The 20,323-nt window shown below is 40.4% G+C and overlaps 1 protein-coding gene across 1 annotated transcript in view; it reads left to right on the top strand.

Moving 5' to 3' along the window:
• The window catches only part of cmip (c-Maf inducing protein), a 36,617-nt gene extending 17,589 nt beyond the window's left edge, over positions 1-19,028 (top strand). Inside the window, exons 3-21 of the mRNA XM_032588882.1 lie at positions 3,126-3,176; positions 4,187-4,348; positions 5,215-5,256; positions 5,458-5,520; positions 5,616-5,696; positions 6,533-6,636; positions 6,721-6,825; positions 9,398-9,838; positions 12,294-12,359; positions 14,408-14,434; positions 14,518-14,566; positions 14,645-14,752; positions 15,932-16,048; positions 16,362-16,502; positions 16,730-16,777; positions 16,865-17,011; positions 17,097-17,202; positions 17,278-17,348; positions 17,705-19,028. Coding sequence (XP_032444773.1) covers positions 3,126-3,176; positions 4,187-4,348; positions 5,215-5,256; positions 5,458-5,520; positions 5,616-5,696; positions 6,533-6,636; positions 6,721-6,825; positions 9,398-9,838; positions 12,294-12,359; positions 14,408-14,434; positions 14,518-14,566; positions 14,645-14,752; positions 15,932-16,048; positions 16,362-16,502; positions 16,730-16,777; positions 16,865-17,011; positions 17,097-17,202; positions 17,278-17,348; positions 17,705-17,758 — 1,983 coding nt within the window. The 3' untranslated portion in view covers positions 17,759-19,028. The remainder of the gene's footprint in view (positions 1-3,125; positions 3,177-4,186; positions 4,349-5,214; positions 5,257-5,457; positions 5,521-5,615; positions 5,697-6,532; positions 6,637-6,720; positions 6,826-9,397; positions 9,839-12,293; positions 12,360-14,407; positions 14,435-14,517; positions 14,567-14,644; positions 14,753-15,931; positions 16,049-16,361; positions 16,503-16,729; positions 16,778-16,864; positions 17,012-17,096; positions 17,203-17,277; positions 17,349-17,704) is intronic.
• The last annotated feature ends 1,295 nt before the right edge of the window (positions 19,029-20,323 follow it).

Below are 20,323 nucleotides of genomic sequence, written 5' to 3'. Positions count from 1 at the left end.
TACCAGTGTCCAGAAGAACTGCTAAACTGACATTAGCATTTTTCCTCTTTGTTTTGATATGTTGATAATTTTACTTGTTGCGTGTATTTCAGTGATCTAATCAAAAAGACACAGGATGACCTAAAATACATAAAATCAGCACAAGGACACAAAATAACTTTGACAATATCTGAAAAGGCAACCTGATGGAGACGCAAGACGACCTCAAGGAGGCACGAGTCAACTGTAGCGAGGTTATGAACTCAGAGAGATGTGGGAAAGTCTCACAGAGACGCAGGATGACCTCAAAAACAAAAAAAACACTGAGGGAGACACTTGGTGACTTCGACAAGGTGTTGGACGACCACAGAGAGATTCATGGCAGCCTTAAAGACGACAGGGGTTGATTGACCACAGAGATACGTTAGCACTTTAACCAAACCAGATGACTGGAATCACTGTAACTTCTTTGTTTTTGTATTTCCTGCTTCTCTTCATGGTAATTGTCTTTCTTGTAGGGCTGGACAATAAATCAATAGTAATATATATTGCTACAGGTATGAGATCAATATCAGAAGATGTAGGTCTGAAGGAATATTCACTGAACTCCAGAACCCCACAGCATTATGGGAGATGTAGGCAGAGGAAACACTTCAGCTATTCAACCTCTCACAGCGAGCTAAGCTAGGTTGATGGCTTCAAGTCTCTCACTCTTTGGTTACCTAGCAACAACTGGAGTAACTTGCGCAGCAGCAGTTTAAGGTTCTGCCATTGCATAAAAATAAAAAAAATAAAAAACAACGACATGAAGTGGAAACTGTGGATAAACCAGTTTGGCAATATTTCAGATATTTGAAACAAAAACCTAGTCAATAAATATTGAATTTGATAAGTATTCAGTAGCATCCTGATACATTTTTCAGCCGTATCATTCAGCCCTACTTTGTGGTCTTTCTGCCGAGTCGTTTTCTGTCCCTGTTTGTTGTTTTTGAGATTATCTTTAGCTGTTTGTGGTATTTTGAATCATCATTCCTAGAAACATTTCATCGCCCTGACACGGTTTTCTTCCCCTGACCTCAGCAGCAGCTCTCTCACGGCGCTGGACACACTGTTCCCGCTCGGCCGTCCATAACACGGACCATTTCTTTCTGTAAACACACACCGCGCCCTTGCTGCTCCTGTCTTTTTTTCCCATTTTTCTTTGACAGCAGTCAGTCGGCTTAAAGTCACCAAACATGACTGTGTTTGTGTTGAGGAGTGCAAAACGCTCTGGACGCAGGCAGGAAACAGGTGAAATGATTCCTCCATTGCGTCGCAGCAACAGTTCCGCTTTCCGCGGCGTCAAAGACGATTGTGATTTAGAGACGCTAATGAGTTATTTACGGCCCCGCCGGCTGGGTAAACACTGGCTCGTCGAAGCAGGCATGTCTCGGTCAGAGGTGAAGCTCGGAGGATCGTCGTTAAACGGGCAGATTTATGTCTCGCTGCAGGTTGATCCAGCTCTGTTATGGATGCGCTGCAGCAGCTTTGTTTCACACAGGAAGCTCACAGGAAACCTCGTGTCTTTGTCTTGCATTCATGCCCCTTATTCGTTCATATGATGCTACAGACTGATGATGTATTTTGTTTGGATTTTATCTGTAGTGGAGCTTTTGTTCCTTTTTTGGGTGCATAATGTATTCAACCCCTTTTGAGTGAATACTTTGCAGAACAAAGTTCATCGCTGTTACAGCTTCCAGATAAGCAGATTGAAAGTTATGCAAAATAGCTGAAGACGATCTGATCTGATCTGATGGAGAGCAGGCAGCAGCAGCTTTCAGTTCTTCCCACAGATTCTCAACTGCTTTTAGTTATGGAGTTTGACTAGGCCATTTGTATGCTTTCAACTCAACAGTACTTTATTTATCTAGGCTTGTCACAAAAACTAACTTTGCTTGAAGACAAATTGTAGTTATTGCGATAAACAATCACATGTTATTTTGAGACAATTTTCAAGTAATATATTAAAAATGTCATACTAATGCAAGTTCACCCGCAACATACACTGGAAGACATTTTAAATATCCAACATAAAACACGACAATCTAAAGAGAAAATGAAAACCACACACAACCTAAACCACAAATAAAATATTTACAAAGTCTCCACCTGTCAAAAAGTATCAATCATCAAAATGGAAATGATCAAACCTAGGTTAATTGATCATGCAATTAATTGATTAATAGCTTATTCCAACAGGCTTAGTTGTATAGTATATAAATAGACACTGTAAAAACACAAAAACTTACCAGGTATTTTTCGTCTAGTTTTTATTGAATGTTAGTTTTGTCTTATTTCAAGAGGACTAACTTACAAGTGACATTTCAGAGAGATTTAGGAGCTTGTTTTATAATAATTCATCAATATTGATGAAAAAATATTATTTCCACTGGCAGATTATTTCACTTAAGATTATTACAGATTATTACAGATTATTTTCCCATGTTATAAGTGAAATAATCTGATAATTTTTCATCAATATTGGGGAATTCTTATAAAACAATCTCCTATTCTAACTGAAAAGTTTCTTGTAAAATAGGTTTCTTTTATTTCAAGTGTACTAAAATATTTGCACTAGAAATTGGACCAAAAATACTTGGTAAGGTTTTCTTTTTGCAGTGCATTGTCCATTTCTGTCTTTATATAGGTCTTAAATTTATAATGGTCTTAAAAAGTTTTACATTTAAGTTTGAGCTGAAAAAAATCCTTTAAAACCCGGTCAGAGAGATGTTGGAGTAGGGGATAAGATCTTTGGAAGAGATGGTTTGGACTTCCTCCTCCTCTCTGCTCCTTTGCAGCTTCTCTGGAATTTGGGGTCAAAGTTTAGGTATTATATGAGCTTTGGACACCCTGATCAGCTGCTCCAAATTGACAAGAAATGATAAATAACTTGCTGCCACGGTTACGCATCATATCAAATGTGCAAAAAGTAATAAAAAGTGGAAGACCAAACGTCAAACAGCAACGCCTCAAACCAAAACAATGAACAAAAGTGTAGAAAAAGAACAAATGAGGTTTGATGAAGAAGTTTCTCATCATTTTCATGTGGATCTAAAAGTTTTTGTTTATTTGGACCTAACGCGCTCTTTGTCTCCGGGTCGCTGCAGGCTGCCAACAGCTACCTGAGGGACCAGTGGTTTCACTCCCTGCAGTGGAAGGTGAGCTTTCTGTTTGTCTTTAACTATTAATTCATCAGTTTGGTTACAGCGCTCCTCACTCCCAGACTCATTCAGGAAAAGGTTTCTGCTGTTGTTGCTCAGTTTGTCACCGATCTGACCTGTAAAACCCGCCGACAGCTGAAGCCGACACCGTCGCTTCCTGTGCTGCGGATTTATAATCCATGTGTGTCCAGAGTTCTAAACACGAGGGAAATAAATTAGATATTGGATCATATTTGATACAATCCTGCTTTTTCAGATTTATGCATTTAAAGTGGTTTTGATCGATGGTTCTCCAACCTTTCTGATGGCGTTTCAAGTTAAATCTATAAAAATAACAGTTTAACAGTAAGAAAATTAGTTTGTTTTATGGAAGAGGATTAGTGGCCACTGAAAAAACATTACTTTAATCTCACAATTATGACTTTAATCTTTTGTGATCAACAGTCAGAATTCTTACTTCTTTCTCTCAGAATTTTGACTTATTTTCCACGAATTCTGTCTTTTCTCAAATTCTAGTTTTCCTCTGATTTCTTAAGTTCTTTCTCGGAATTCTGAGAAAAAAAACGTATGAAATTTGACTTATTTCGCCCCCAAGTTCTTCCTTTATTTTCAGAATTTTGTCTTTTCTCAGAATTCTACATTTTTCCTCAGAATTTTCAAGCTTTTTTCTCAGAATCCTGTTTTTTTTTCCCCCTGAGAATTTTGACTATTTGTCTTGGAATTCAGAATTTTTTCTCTGAATTCTGAGGAAAAAAAGCCAGAATTCTAATAAAAAATTCTTTGTCTTTTTTATGGCCCCAATCCTCTTCCATATTTAACCAACAAGAAAATTTAAAAAAAATTCCATTTAAAGCTGGACTAAAACCGAAGAATTACAAATATAAACTTTATACAACCTGCACAGTGTGAAAACCTCCAGGCAGGTCTATCTGCATGGATGGAAATAGGTTTTTTTTGTCACCATACAGCAGATGTTACTTTCCTCTGATTGTATATTTCTCCTGCAGAAAAAGATCTACAAATACCGTAAAGTCCTGAACAACCCGAGCCGCTGGGACGTGGTGCTGAAGGAGATCCGAGCGCTGGTGGACATGGCTCTGACCTCCCCGCTGCAGGACGAATCCATCCACCAGGCCCCGCTGCACATCATCTCCACCCTGCTGGCAGAGGCACGTCTCTCCCTCCTGCACACTCAGGCAGTTGGCTCCTGTATCGCTTCTTTTGGCATGGGCTTAAATATTTGTGCATAGATTTTAGAACAGAAGCTGCAGTTTGGATGCAGATCATTTTCTGTTTACAACCTTTGTTTCTTCATCCACTCGTCTTTTTTCCACAATAGCTGATTCATCTGGACACCTGCACTGCAAAAACACAAAATCTTACAAAGTATTTTTGTCTAGTTTCTTGTGCAAAGAAACTACTACTAATAACTTTAAATCATTTACAAACTTTAAATAAATTACAAATAACTGCTGTAGTTTTTTGTAATTACTACACTTGAAATAAGACTAAACTAATTTACAAGTAACTGAAAAATTCCTTAATATTGATGAAAAAGTACTAGATACATTGTCAGATTATTTCAGTTATAACAAGATATTTTTCATGTTATAAGTGAAATATTTATCCATTAATATTAAGAAATTATTGACTTAAAATGAGCTACTTATATGTTGCTGAAAAGTTATTTGGAAGTTAGTTTTGTCTTATTTCAAGTGTAATGAGCCGGAGGTGTCCATGATTTTGTTTGGTCCCTAACGACAAGTTAAGAACGGTAAAAAGTTTGGGCAATAAAACAGAAAACGATTGATGACACAAACAATTTGGAAATTGTCTAAAGTGTTTTTATGGTTTTGTTCTTTACTGATGCACTGATTTAAAAAAATAGTTTATTATTGAGCAGGTAAACAAAAAAAATCAACAATAAACAAATTTTGCATTTTTATTTTAATACATTTTGATAACATTTTTCAGTTTTGCTAACTTAGCTCCAGTATTTCCTGTGTTGACAGTTGTTATTTCTTCCTGTCTGCAGAACTCGAACCTGAGCGCTCAGGATCACGAGAACATCATCGTGGTGAGTTTCCAGGTGAAGCCTCTCCAGCTTCCCGCCGTTTTGCCCTTTGACCCCCTGGATATGGACCCCTGCAGTGTTTCTGGCTGCATGCGGAGCGGCCGTGTTGTTTGTGCAGCTCACCTGATCCTGCGGCCTGGCGCTCTGCCCAGGTAAATAGCAGATAGCATATGGAAATATTTATCTGCGTGTGCTCTTTTGCAGGCGATCGCTCCGCTTTTGGAAAACAACCACCCGCCGCCCGACCTGTGCGAGTTCTTCTGTAAGGTGAGAAGAGGAGCAGCAGCAGCGCTTCGCTCAGCTGTTGAACTCTGCAGATTCAGGATTTTTTAAAGAAGTCTTCCTTGCTCTGCTTGTTGCAGCACTGTCGGGAGCGGCCGCGCTCCATGGTTGTGATCGAAGTTTTCACGCCTGTAGTCCAGAGAATCCTCAAACACAACATGGTGAGAAACCATGAAAATGCTCTAAAATTCAGGGGTTTTTGTTTTAAATCAGTGAACCTGGAAACCTTTAACAGCTGCAGAGTCTCAGCAGTGAAAACCACTTCCTGTCCCGGCGTGGTTCCACCCTGCTCAGTTCCTTCATGGGATGGCAGACTGGTAGTTGGCTTGTTTCCATTAAAGGCTCTCTGACGCTTTATCCCAGTGTTTTACAATGTAGGGCCCGTGGCCCCCTCAGGGGACACGATGGCGCTGTGTGGGGACCTCAGATAGTTGGAGCAAAGATGAGAAAAAAAATGCAAAAGTAAAAAAGATCAATCCCATTATTTAATCTTAAATATTTCATTACTATTTTTGTTTTATGTTTTTAAATAATTTTTAAACAAAATATAAGTTATGAAAGTCATAATATTACATCTTTATTCATAGAATTTTATGAATATACTCTGGAAAAAGTATGACTTTATTCTTATAATTTTCTGACTTTATTATCGTGTTATTTCAACTTAATTTTTTACGGTTTTATTCTCATGTTATGTCTTTATTTTTGTACTTTTGTGATTTTTATTCTTGTGATATTATGACTTTATTTTATGTTATTTTGACTATTTTCATACAAGTTTATTCTCACAGTTTTGACTTTATTTTCTTAATTGTATGACTGTATTTTTTAAATATTTTGACTATATGGTTGCACACATTTATTCTCGCAATATTATGACTTTGTTATATTATTTCAACATTATTCCTGTTTGACTTTATCCTCATAATTTAATTACTTTATTTTTAGTTTTTTCTTGGCAATCCTCAAACTTTGTGTTTTTCTTTTCTCCTGGCAGGATTTTGGGAAGTGCCCTCGGCTTCGCCTCTTCACTCAGGAGTACATTCTGGCTCTGAACGAGCTGAACGGCGGGATGGAGGTGGTTAAGAAGTTTATCCACAGGTGAGCGAGCCTCTCTGAGCGTTCAGAGCGTTTAGACGTGATTCCGCCTGCAGAATCTCTGGATTAAACATGTTTGTGTTGCAGCATGCACGGTCCGACGGGGCAGTGCCCTCACCCCCGTGTGCTGCCCAACCTGGTGGCCGTCTGCCTGGCGGCTATTTACTCCTGCTACGAAGAGTTCATCAACAGGTCAGTCATTTCCTGAAAATCATGCTGCTTTTCCACTAGAAACGCTAAATCTGCTTCACTTTTAAAGCTAATTACCGCCTTTTATAACCTGCAGCTTCACACTGAATGGCTCTCCGGAATGTTTGGGGGTAACCCCGTTTGTAATCTCACCGTTTATGATCCGAGTGTTTAACTAGAGCTGTTGATCCAGAGGAGCCGTGGCGTTGTTTGCCTCCATGTTTCCATTGATTAGACAAACCCCAGGCTGGTAATTTCCCACATATTGCAGCTCTAATATGAAGGAAACGGGACAAACAGTCATTTCCAGTTGTTACCAGGAAGGCAGCCCATAATCGGATCGGTCGTCAAACGCACATTATGCCATTTATAGCCCTAAACTAATTTGCAGCATCCCACAGCGCCACAGAAACACACAAGCAATTATAGGAGAAAGAAATAAATGGAAAATAATTAAATATATTGCTTGATCATTGGACTGTGGAGAAAACCCTGAGGCTTTTTATGAGAGCTGCTGTTAGTGGGTTTTTCTTGTCAACAAACTCTTTATTGAGCTTTATTAAATTTAATTTGTTCTACATATGAAACAAATGTTTTGTATCCTGTAAAAAAAGAGAAAAAAGCTGTTGGCGCGTTCTGTTTTTAGTATTTTCAAGTAAATTTCCTTCTCTCAGATTTTAATTTCACAGTTTCAGTCACATTTCATCATCTTACAAAGTTATTTTTTACATCTTTTGTAAAGAGAGAGGTGGGGATTTTTTTGGGAAAATGACAATTTGCAGTTTGCCATAATTCATGTAAGAGAAGACAGAAAAGGAAGATTTTAGGTCTATTCGATATATGTTGTAGAATATGGTGGCGGCAGCATCATGCTGTGGGGGTTGTATTCAGCAGGGGCAGCTGATCAGAGTTAATAGAGCTAAATGCTGGACCTAAAAAAACATCCAAATCTAAAGTAGGAAGATTTACATCAAAGAATAGGCATGTTGTAGAATGGCCTAGTCAAAGTCAAGACTTAAATCCAATTGAAAATCTGTGACAATAATTTAAAATTGGTTTTCTTGGACGTTCTCAACCAGTGGAGTCCAAACACATTTTTTATGTGGGCCAAAAAATATATAATTTTTATAAACTAAAATCACGGAAAATATCTGTTTTTTGTTTTTTTTTACGTACTCAACAATTAACGAAGAATGAACTATTTTAATTGAGCAAAAATAATGTCTTTTTTTTCTTTAGGAACAGGATCGTATATCCAAAACCTGAAATGTTTTTTTCCTTCATTTTGTTTTTCTTAGTAATAAAAATAAAATCCAGGTTAGCCTTAATTTTAAAACACTTTCTGTATTTATATTTGTCTTAAAACACAACATTAAAAGCAGATTTTGGGCGCACCAAAGTCTACTTTAGAGTATAGGTCAACAAACGGATTTGGCCCTAGTTACCATGACAACTGAAGGAGAGCGGAAAGCTTGGAAAAGATGATGTTGCATCTAATGTTTATCAAAAGTAGATTTTAATTTGAATTTAAAAATTTTAGTTGTGTGATCATTTATTTAATTTATGAACACCTTTACTCTAAACCCAATCTGACTGAGCTGGAGTTAATTTGCAAAAAAATAAAAAACAAAAATAAACAATTAGCCAAACTGTTAGGACATACGACCCGTTGCTGTTTGAATATTTTTGCAAAGTGAAATAAATTACAGAATTTTTTGTTTTTAAGCATATGCACTGACTGATGGCACTTTTTAAATTTCGTTGTTCTTGTGACAATGACAATAAAGATTTACCGTATTACCGTACCGAAATAAAATGAAAACAAGAATTACATCACCGAATGGAAATACTGGCTTGTTTACCCTCCGTTTGACCTCTTTCCAGGAATTTTTGTCTGGATGGTTCCGCTTGTTTTCTTTTGGGTCTTTATTACCTGCAACCCCAAAGCTTCTCTTCTCCTAGAGCTACCGTTGCCATGGGAACCGTCACCAGTGGCAGCCATTTCTCCAGACTCCGTTTACATCTCTCTTGCCCTCTTATCTCATTTCCATGTTTACCATGTGCTGGAAAGTTTGACTCGGCTTCATTTCTTTTGTTTGTCTGATTGTTTTTTGTCCGTATGTGAACTATTTACTACTTTATCATGGCTCAGTTCCAATCCTTTCACGGGAAAAAAAAAAAAATCCAAATGCAGTACTGATTCTAGCAAGATATAGGAGCTTATTATTGATCAATAATTCCCCAATATTGATCAGCAAGTACTAGTTTCACTAGCAGGTTATTTCACTTATAACAAGACAATTCTCCCATGTATTTGGAGCAAACATCTGCCAATGGAATAAGGTTTTTTTTTATCAGTATTAAGGAATTATTGAGCTGCTATATCTTGCTGAAAAGTTACTTATAAGTTACTATCTTATTTCAAGTGTACTGAGATATTTGCAGTAACTAGACCATAAATACTTGGTAAGATTTAGTGTTTTTGCAGTGAAAGAAATTGTATCTGTAAATATTGAGCATCAGCCTGCTGTTTAGATGCAGCCATGATGGTTTGTGATGTTTCGCCCACCTGCAGCAGAGACAACTCTCCCAGCCTGAAGGAGATCAGGAACGGCTGCCAGCAGCAAAACGACCGCAAGCCGCCGATGCCGCTGCGGCTGCTGCGACCAGAACCGCCGACGCCGCCTCCCTCCACCATCCTGCCTCTCTCCAGCGCCCCCCAGCCGTCTCCACCCGCTAACCCGGCGACTCCGTCCATCCCCATCTCCTCCCTGACGCCCTGCCTGCCGCTCTCCCCTCCGCCCTCCATCGTCAACTCCAGCGAGATCCTGGTGGAGCTGGAGCGGAACAACAACACGGCCAACGCCAAGCGGAAGGGCGGGCCTGCAGGGGGCGACAGCGAGCCGAACCTCATCGACTGTCTGCTGGTCAGCCCGGCTGTGAACACGCTGTCCATCCAGCTGCCGGCGCAGGCCGACCGAGTGCTGGGCTGCTTCGCCCTCATCCTCAAGATGCTGTGAGTTCACACAACTAGCTAATACTTCAACAAAACATCATATTAACAGACTGTTTCTAGGAGAAAACGAGCTAGCAGCATATTCTCGATTTGTCTGCTGTATTAGCAGAACAAAACATGCAGTTGAATAAAGAACAGAAAATTCTCATAAGGGTAGCCAGTGAAAACTTTAGGAAAGCTATAAAAAATATATTATATATGTATATATTTTTTAATATGTCTAATTAAATTTTTAACTGAATAAATAAACCTGGCCCCCCTTGGGGCGCCACTGGAACAAGATGTAATTTGCAGTTTTCAAAATTTGCAAATATTAAAAGCTTAGACCTGAATGAGATTTTGGTGAAATGAGGAAACCTGGCGTTGGTTGGAGCTCCACTGTTCAGCCTTGCATAGCAGCAGAAACAGCATTCAAAGTTCAGCTCACACAAACTAGGACTTTACTCTGCTGAACTGATTGACAGTTTTTACTCAATCACAGTTTAAGTTCATTGGACTTTTTGCAGATTTTCCCACAGAATGTACAGCTTAGATTATGACGTTACATCTAGATTCTGACCCTGCGATTTTAATTTTAATTTTAACTGCTTCCATGCTCACAGTTTCATCTCTACATTAGCAGTTTATACATCAAAACGTAGGTATTTTTCTCTCCTTTCACCCAGTGTGACTCCCACTGCTGTAGGACTTACAGTTTTCTGTCAAATCACCCCAAACTGCAGAGTACACACCCAAACTCTCATTCACTCCCATTAGAGTTCAGTTCTGATTTTTGTCTATCTAGACTAGAACTGAGGACTTTGTTTAGCCCGTCTTACCTTCTACATAAAACATTATTCACACGTATAATTTTACATGTGAGCCCATCAGAAAGTTCTGACCCTCTGGGGTCAGAATTATTTTCAGTGTGGCGTATATTTTGTTACACAGTAACAGTTTGTTTAGGGCTTCAACTCATTTCTGCCTGCCTCCTGTGAAAGGCGGCAATCGCCATGGAAACAAAAGATTTGGAATTGAATCTCTGGTTTCCACGGCGATTGTGGCCTCACAGAGTAATTTCTTCTTTAATATGTTATTAGACTTCCTGGAACTCTACACTCAAAAGTGCTCAGAAAATTATATCTGAAGTATGATTTTTTATTTTTTTTAAAAATTTTTAATTTTGTACTTTGGCCCTTTTGAGTTTACATATGCGAGTGTCTGGCGCAACAAAAGACCTTTCTCAATGCAAAGTACGCTAATACGTTCTTGTGTGCTTGGTAAGTACGTACTCGACATGTACAGTTGAAAGTTCATTCTCGCTGTGAACAGAAGTACGCGGTACAGTAGTTCTGCTGTTGGAACAGAACGTAGTTGGTAATGTTGCTCAGCTAAGATGTTTGGTTTTCTTTATTTTGACCTTTTCTAATTTATGAATGTGAGTGTTTGACGCAGGAATTGGCCTTTTTTAGTACCAAAATACAAAAGTACATTCCTGAGTGGCAAGGAGAGTTGAAGGTTTTTTTTTGACAGTTGAAGATCTTTCCCACAATTTCAATAAATGTTCCAGTTTTACTTGGTAATGGGATTATTTTCACATCTATAATGGATAGTAAAATAACAAAAAAATCTATGCCAAATAAATTTAGTTGGGAAGAAGCTATTAATAAACTGAGCCATTAATATTTTTGAAAATAACGTTAGAATATTACGAAAATAGTCGTAACATGACTTTATTCTCGTTATACTACGACTTTATTCTCATATTATTTCATATAGGGTTAGGGTAACCCTATCCCTAAGCCTTGTACAAAAACAAGGTTTTATCGTAATTTTATTTTATTTTTATAATTTTCTTGGCCCTAATACTCTGTCGTAAGAAACAGCATAGAGGTTCATTCTAGTAGGCGGAGCCTGAGGAAGCTGACCAATCAGAGCAGTTTCTGTCTTTGGAGTAAAAAGCTCATTTTAAACTCCTGCTTTATTTTGTAAACATTTTAAGGTGAACTGAACACTGAGTTGTTAAATTTCCATTATGTTAAAATCTCTGTCATCCACACACACTAACTGGAAACACACACACTAACTAAGCGCTTCCTTTTAGTGATAAATGCTTTCAACAAACCAGCCAGAGTGTCCCAGTTAGAGAAAGGCGAGTGTGTGAGCCCCCCTGACTGGCTGATCGCTGCTGATTACAGGGTGAAAGTGGAGCGGCGGCGGGGCGTAGACCCAGCGACTAAGCTGGCAGGCTTAAAAAGCAACAGTGTCTGTAGGGTTGTAGCATTTATGACAAAGCTGGAGTTACTTAATCTGTGTAATCTGAGGCTGCAAGAGCTTCTGTTACATCAGCACAACTGTTAATCTGCGTCATCGCAGCGCTGCTCGGGTTTCACTTTCTGCTGTCTTTTTTTTAAATGTTACAGGCATCTTTGCATTGTCCTCATGGATTTCTTGCTTTTCTTTTGTGATTTTTCAGGTCGGACTACGATGACTGGAGACCGGCTCTGGCCAGTCTGCTGCAGCCCATCCCGTTCCCGAAAGAGTGAGTGCTCGTATCCTCACTTCCTGCTCTCACCCAAAAAGATTCACAGCTCAGGAGTCAAAAACTTCTGAATAAAATAAGCGAGGAGACGCTTCTGTTTGTTTTCACTTCACTATTAGAAATTAATTAAACAAGCAACTTATAGAAACATCTTTTAGAAGAAATAACTCTCCAGTTGAGGTCTGGACTTTGATTAGGCCATTAAAACACCTTGCCTCTTGTTTTCAGCCATTTTGCAATAGATATTCTGCTTTCAAATGAAGTCATACCATCAACCCTCCTCTACCATGCTAGTAACTCATGCTAGGTGTTAATGTTGTGCTGTAGGGTTGGCAGAACTAACTTTTTAGTTAGTGGAACTAATGTTTAGGTTTAGTGATTTAGTGTTAGTGCAACTGGCGTTGTAGTTAGCAGTACTAACGTTTATGATTAGTGCTTTAGGGTTAGCGTAACTAGTTTTTAAGTTGGCAGTCCCCACCACTGATGGCACCATATTTATAAAATACATTTTAGAGCCTGGATGCAGTTATTCTAGTTTAGTGCCATTGTCTGAATATGACAAATCTGAAGGAATTGTTGAACCTCCAAATCTTTTATATTTCTGATTTGGCGTCAAATCCTGCCACATTAGTTTCCCTCCAACACCAGTAGTGCAACCATGACCTAACCTCCTTCTGGCTCCAGTCGCTGTGGATGTAGCCGTGTTTCTAAGAGGCTCCTGCGGGGGCCGGCTTCCTGACGTAGGTGTGTGAAGCAGCGGTCCCAGCCTTCCTGCCCCCAGAGAGCCTGCTGTTGTTGGACAGAAGCAGCCCAGAGCTGTTGTTTGCTGGCCCACCCAGAGCTTCATTAGGGTTGACTGGTGAACATTTTGTTGTTTCTCCAACGCTGGGATGCACCTGCTTCTCACCTGCACCACTGCTGCCCCGTTGGCGCTTTAGGCGTCGTTGGGAAGGGCAACAAGCTGACAATAAAATGAGTCATCTTCGCCACACACGAGTAGAGGGTTGATTTATCCGACTGAGTGGCTGAAACAACACAAACCCAATAGTTAGCACGTTAAACGTAAAGGTCCATGATAGGAAAACAACTGGGTTGTTTGGAGCAGATGTTCTCCCCAAACGGAACATGGCAGCTGGTCTCAAAAGACTTCTGGGAAAATGTAATTCGGAAAAAAATGGAGATGTTTGGCAATGATGCACAGAAGCAAGCTGTTGTGCAGGGTGAAGGAAGGCTCCTGGCTGGGGCAGCTGGCAGCCACTGACACAGAGCAATAAATTCAAACACAGCAGCAAATCTACAATAGAATAAGTCTCAAATGATTAACCTCGGTTAATCATTTGAGACTTCAATAATCGTCAACTAATTTAGTAGTTGATTAATCATTAACTGGAGTTTTCTGTGTGTCTTTTTTCTCTTTCAAAGTCTCTTGAGGGCTTTGGTAGAGTGTTAACAGTTTGAATTTCAAACAAAAAAATCTGGTTTTATGCAAGAAATCTGAGTCTTAAACAATTAATCAGATTAATTGTGATTATTCAATTATTGAAATAATATAAAGTGCAGTGCTTGTTTTGCATTTTATAAATATACATTTTTACATAAAATGTATATTGTTCTAATTTTAAAAAATTATTTTATTATTTATTTACATTGTTTTATGTATTTTAAATATTTTCTAACATGCATTTATGATTGAATAAAAAATCTGCAGAATATGCCAATTTGTTGCTAAAATAATCAGTAGCTGCAGCCCTTCAATAGAATGACTAAAAAATAAAAAAATCAATAGGTTACAATGGCCTAGTTAAAGCCCAGAAATCAGCCTGTTTGAAGTGCTGCAAGTTGACAGCAGCTCAGACTGCAATAACAAAGTGATACAGAACCTTTCACTAATTTCCTCTAGAGGACAATTAACTCTCAGCAGTCGGAAAATATAACGAGCTTGTTGCTCTCCTGGAACCTGTGAACTTGTGTCATCAGCGTCTCGTCACTGCAGCTGAAACAAAAAACGCTCCTGTTTCTCACATCTGTCTTTGTTCTCCTCCCTGCAGAGCTCTGGCTCATGCCAAATTCACAAAGTAAGTATCTGATAGTAGCAATGTATGCAAAGCCGACTCGGTGGCTTCATCTCGGCCTGACGCTTGTTCCTCTGTCTGCACAGGGAGCTGAAATACGTCATCCAGAGGTTTGCAGAGGATCCCAGGCAGGAGGTGAGTGGCTGCTCCTCTGTGTGACAGAGAGAACGGAGGAGGAAACAATAGCAACATCTGTTTTTCGGTGGCCTTCAGGTTCACTCTTGCCTGCTCAGCGTGCGCTCGGGCAAAGATGGCTGGTTCCAGCTCTACAGCCCAGGGGGCGTGGCCTGTGATGACGACGGCGAGCTGTTTGCTAGCATGGTGAGGCCATTACTCCAAAGGCTAAAAATGAATGCTAATATTAGCGTTGTAAATGCTGTTTTGTTTTATATTTTTATCGCTACTACAGACCAGGATTCTGTGTCTTTAATAAAGCTTGAATTCAATTGGATAACATCTTTGCACACCGCACATCCTGGACACAAACTTTTATCTTCAGGTCAGCGCTACAGAACGCGAGTTACTAAAACCTGCTGCCACAGAGACAATTCTTTTTTCTTGTCCTCCTCTTTTGTAAAGACAATACAAATACATTTACATATTTATTGATTTGGTCTAAAGTTCATATTAAAGTGTTTTCATTAAAAGCAAAGTGGAACGAAGACCAAATTCCTTGTTTGTGTGAACAAAACCTGGCAAAGATGAAAGCTAATTCACTTCTTCCATCCATCCATCCATTTTCTGTACACCCTTGTCCCTCGTGGGGTCGGGAGGTGCTGGTGCCTCTCCAGCTAACGTTTCGGGCGAGAGGCGGGGTCACCCTGGACAGGTCGCCAGTCTGTCGCAGGACAACACAGAGACATACAACCATGCACACACTCATATCTAGGGAGAATTTAGAGAGACCAATTAACCTGACAGTCATGTTTTTGGACTGAAGCCGGAGTACCCGGAGAGAACCCACGCATGCACAGGGAGAACATGCAAACTCCGTGCAGAAAGACCCCGGCCGGAAATCGAACCCAGGACCTTCTTGCTGCAAGGCAGCAGTGCTACCAACTGCCCCACCGTGCTGCCTCCTAATTCACTTCTTTGCTTATCTAAATTAATTTCTTCATAAGTAAATATTTACATATTTATTTTGTTTTGCCTTTTTCAAATACATTTATATTTAAAACATTTTTCATTAATATCAAAGTAGAATCAAATCCAAATTCATTGTTTGTGTGCACAAACTTGGCAAAAGAAAAAAGCACATTTTCTTTTTTATTTCTCTGAATTAATTTTATCTCCAAGTGGAGTAATTTTCTGCAAGGGCTCCATTTTGTACCTTAAAGCACAGCTACTCTCATTCAGAAGTTGGATGCTTCCCTCATGCTGAGGAACTGTTGACAGTAGTTTTATGTCTAACATGCATTGATTTTTAACTTTGTTGCCCGTTTTCCATGTTATTGTTGATGTTTTTCCATTGAAATGAGTTAGTCTCCCTCTCTCCTGCAGGTCCACATCTTGATGGGTTCCTGCTACAAAACAAAGAAGTTCCTCCTCTCTCTGGCTGAGAACAAGTTGGGTCCCTGCATGCTGCTGGCCCTGCGAGGGAACCAGACCATGGTCGAGGTCAGAATACAATTTTTACACTTTTTTAGACACTTAAACTCCAGATGAATGCTGAAACTCCCTACTCAACCTTTGACCTTTTTTTTTTATTTTCTTTTAATCAGAATTGCACTTTTTTTTACCTGGTTTATGAGACATTAATATTTTGTGCTGCAGCTTACATTTTCCATTTTAAGATTAGCATTCGTCTATTTCTTTCAAAATCCACCAGGATCTTTTTTTTTTCTAAGTGTGTATCTGCATCAACCAAAAGCACTGAAACCTACTGAGACAAAAGCCATTAGTTTTACAGATTTTGTCTTTGTGTTCTCAGATTTTGTGTCTCATGCTGGAGTACAACATCATTGAGAACAAAGACACGCAGCTGCAGATCATCTCCACTCTGCAGAGCACGCAGGTGGGCTTCCGCATGTACGAGCAGCTCTGCGACCGTCAGCGGGAGCTGAAGGAGCTGGTGAGTTTCTCCTCTGACTCTCCTCTGAAAGCTGCATGTTTTTAATAATTAATTTAGGGGAAGCTAAGTGTGCCAAATGTCGTCAAAGTTAGGTAAAGCGCTAAACAAAAGATTAGCTTTGCCATTAGCAGTTTAGTGTGCCTACTACTGGTTTTCTGTGCTTTAAAAAAGAAACTTATCTTGTGTATTTTTTTACAACTCCAACTTTTCCTTTTTGTTCTCTTCAGCAAAGAAAAGGAGGTCCCACCCGGCTGACTCTGCCCTCCAAGTCCACGGTTAGTTCACCCTCAGTCTGTTAAATCAACTCTCCTTCCTGGCTGGCAGACAATAAAAACATTTGCTTCGTCTCTTCCTCACTGCAGGATGCAGATCTGGCCCGCCTGCTGAGTTCAGGCTCCTTCGGGAACTTGGAGAACTTGAGCCTGGCCTTCACCAACGTCACCAGTGCCTGTGCGGAGCAGCTCATCAAGCTTCCGTCACTCAAACAGCTCAACCTCTGGTCCACTCAGGTCTGCAGTCGCTACGACTCGAAACAAACCGGAGGCGGACGAAGCTGTGAAATGACTCGCCTGTGGTTTGTTTTGTGCTCCGCAGTTCGGGGATGCAGGACTAAGGTTGTTATCCGAGCATCTGGCCTGCCTTCAGGTCCTGAACCTGTGTGAGACGCCGGTCACCGACGCCGGCCTGCTGGCTCTGAGCTGTAAGAGATCGCTCGCTGATAAATCTACTGATGCGTTGGCAGCCGTAGCTGACGGAGCTGCTTTTTGTGTTTCAGCCATGAAGAGCCTGTGCAGCCTGAACATGAACAGCACCAAGCTCACAGCCGACACGTACGAAGACCTCAAGGTAACTCCCGGCAGCTGGAGCAGAAGTTACATGTGGAGGACTCCAAGGTTCAATCCTTGGATCCCTTCTCTTTATCTGATCCTTGTTTTTGTTGGAAAGTTCTGAAGCACAAAATGCCTGAGTTTACTTAGAAAAACAAGACCCTGATAAATTATTTTTTTACTTTTTCCACCTTCAATGTGCATACCTTAGTCACATGTGGAGTACCCCAAGGTTCAATCCTTGGTACCCCTCTTATTTAATATCTACGTGCTCTCTAACTTTGAACTGCCTTGTTGCTGAAATGTGCTTTACTAATAAACTTGACTTAATAATGTAACAATCAGCAGATTTTAAGTCTTGTTTTCTCTCTTCAGGCCAAACTGCCCAACCTGAAGGACGTTGATGTCCGATACACAGAGGCCTGGTGATCCGCCACGGCCTCCTGCCCCATCCATGGTCACACACACACACACACACACCCCACCATCAACTGCATCGACCAGAACCTCAGCGCCTCTCCGCCAGCCAGGTATGGAGGAGATTTCTTCAGCTTCAACCACTTCAGGGTGCAGCCGTGAAGGAAAGGTCAACATTTCTCCATGGACGTTTCATCCCTCCTCCCTTCTACCCTTTTTTAAGGATCTGTTTTAGTCAGACTGCACAGGGACCACACCCATTTCATCCGTCCTTGGCCCTAAATGGTCTCTAAGTTTTGAGGCTCCCTGTAATGAACGCTGGAGACGTTCAGGTGTTGTGTCCGAAACCGTTTTCCCTCTAAGGTGAGTTCCTCCTACCAGTTCTGACCTGATGTAGCGTCAATAGCCTCACATTGCATTCAAATACACCTCGTATTCTAGATAATCGAGATTAAAATGAATCTAGAATCAGATAATCAAACTTTAATATCATGAAATACCACCAGACTTAATCAGCACTTTCTAAATATTTATCATGTATTTGTTTTATTAATAATTCAGAAAAGATGGAGACAGAAATAATTTTTTTTTAATTTAGCTACAAAGAAAAAAAACCCCATTACATTACCAATTTAAAAAAAGTATTTTAAACGTTATTTTCAAAAGGTACTTTAAATCTTGAAGCCATGACTCAAATTTATTGAATGTGATTATATTGGAAAGGGTCAGGCTTGAGTTTTATGTTTTGTATCCAGAAGTTTGGATTATCATGTTGAATTTAATTTTATTACATTTAGCTAATAAAATTATGTATCTGTTGATATCTGACCAGATCTGGAGGGACCCTGTCCCCTGATAGCCCCCATCTAGGACCACCCATGGTCCAGATGGTCTTCAGCCCCTGAATAATTCTGCGTCAGGCTCTTTTGTCCAGGTCACAAAAATACATAATTTAGAAACTTGTCATGTAATTCTGGATCAAGGTTATGGGCCAAGCCGTGAAGAAAAGACAGCTTTTCTCTAGATTATTACACCACCATGGGACATTCAAGTCACTCCTAAAACAAATTCTAAAGAAATAATACTAAATTTATTTAACAGAAATTAAAGTATTTTTTAAATCTATGAATATAATAATAAATGTTAAACTGTTGCACTTTTAGCTTCAGTCGTATTGAGATAAAATCACAGTAGGGCTGAGCGATATGGCCAAAAATAAAATCTGATTTTTTTTACATCAGTTCCAGTTTTTAATATTAATAGATCTTTGTCTCACTTTTTTTAAAAATAAAAATAATTACAGAAAATAATTATTTTTTGTAATTATGAGAAACGAGCCCGTTTCTCACCGGAAACGGGCTCGTTTCCGGTGAGAGTTGGACTCCGCCAGGGCTGCCCTTTGTCACCGATTCTGTTCATCACTTTCATGGACAGAATTTCTAGGCGCAGCCAAGGTGCTGAGGGGATCCGATTTGGTGGCCTTAGGATCTCATCTCTGCTTTTTGCAGACGATGTGGTCCTTTTGGCTTCATCAGATCGTGATCTGCAGCTCTCGCTGGAGCGGTTCGCAGCCGAGTGTGAAGCGGCCGGGATGAGGATCAGTGCCTCCAAATCCGAGGCCATGGTCTTGAGCCGGAAAAGGGTAGAGTGCCTTCTCCGGGTCAGGGGGGGTGTCCTGCCCCAAGTGGAGGAGTTTAAGTATCTCGGGATCTTGTTCACGAATGGGGGAAGAAGGGAGCGGGAGATCGACAGGCGGATTGGCGCAGCGTCTGCTGTCAAGCGGGCGCTGTACCGGTCCGTCGTGGTGAAGAGAGAGCTGAGCCAAAAAGCGAAGCTCTCGATTTACCGGTCGATCTACGTTCCCACCCTCATCTATGGTCATGAGCTTTGGGTCATGACCGAAAGAACGAGATCGCGGATACAAGCGGCCGAAATGGGTTTTCTCCGTAGGGTGGCTGGGCTCTCCCTTAGAGATAGGGTGAGAAGCTCAGTCATCCGGGAGGGACTCAGAGTAGAGCCGCTGCTCCTTCACATCGAGAGGAGCCAGTTGAGGTGGCTCGGGCATCTGGTCAGGATGCCTCCTGGACGCCTCCCTGGTGAGGTGTTCCGGGCACGTCCCACCGGGAGGAGGCCCCGGGGAAGACCCAGGACACGCTGGAGGGACTATGTCTCTCGGCTGGCCTGGGAACGCCTCGGGATTCCCCCGGAGGAGCTAGAAGAAGTGGCTGGGGAGAGGGAAGTCTGGGCCTCCCTTCTGAAGCTGCTACCCCCGCGACCCGACCTCGGATAAGCGGAAGAAGATGGATGGATGGATGGATGGACAGAAAATATTTTCTATCATCTCTTCTATGACTTGTGCAACTGAGTATTGGAGTCAGGGTATAAAAATTTATTGTTTAATTTTGAGAATATAGTCATAATATCAGCAGAATAAAGACACAATTGTACCACAATAAGTTATAAAATTACACAAAAAAAGTTGTTTTAATGAGAAAAAATCTTTTGGTTATCGAAATCTAATGTAACCAAGTATTTCCTCGAAACAGACAGTTCTTTGCACAATCATTTCAAAGTTCT

The sequence above is a fragment of the Xiphophorus hellerii genome, chromosome 2 (genome assembly GCF_003331165.1).
Source record: "Xiphophorus hellerii strain 12219 chromosome 2, Xiphophorus_hellerii-4.1, whole genome shotgun sequence".
Lineage (NCBI taxonomy): Eukaryota > Metazoa > Chordata > Actinopteri > Cyprinodontiformes > Poeciliidae > Xiphophorus > Xiphophorus hellerii.
Note: the sequence above shows the minus strand (reverse complement) of the source record. Positions and strands in the feature narration are given on the sequence as shown.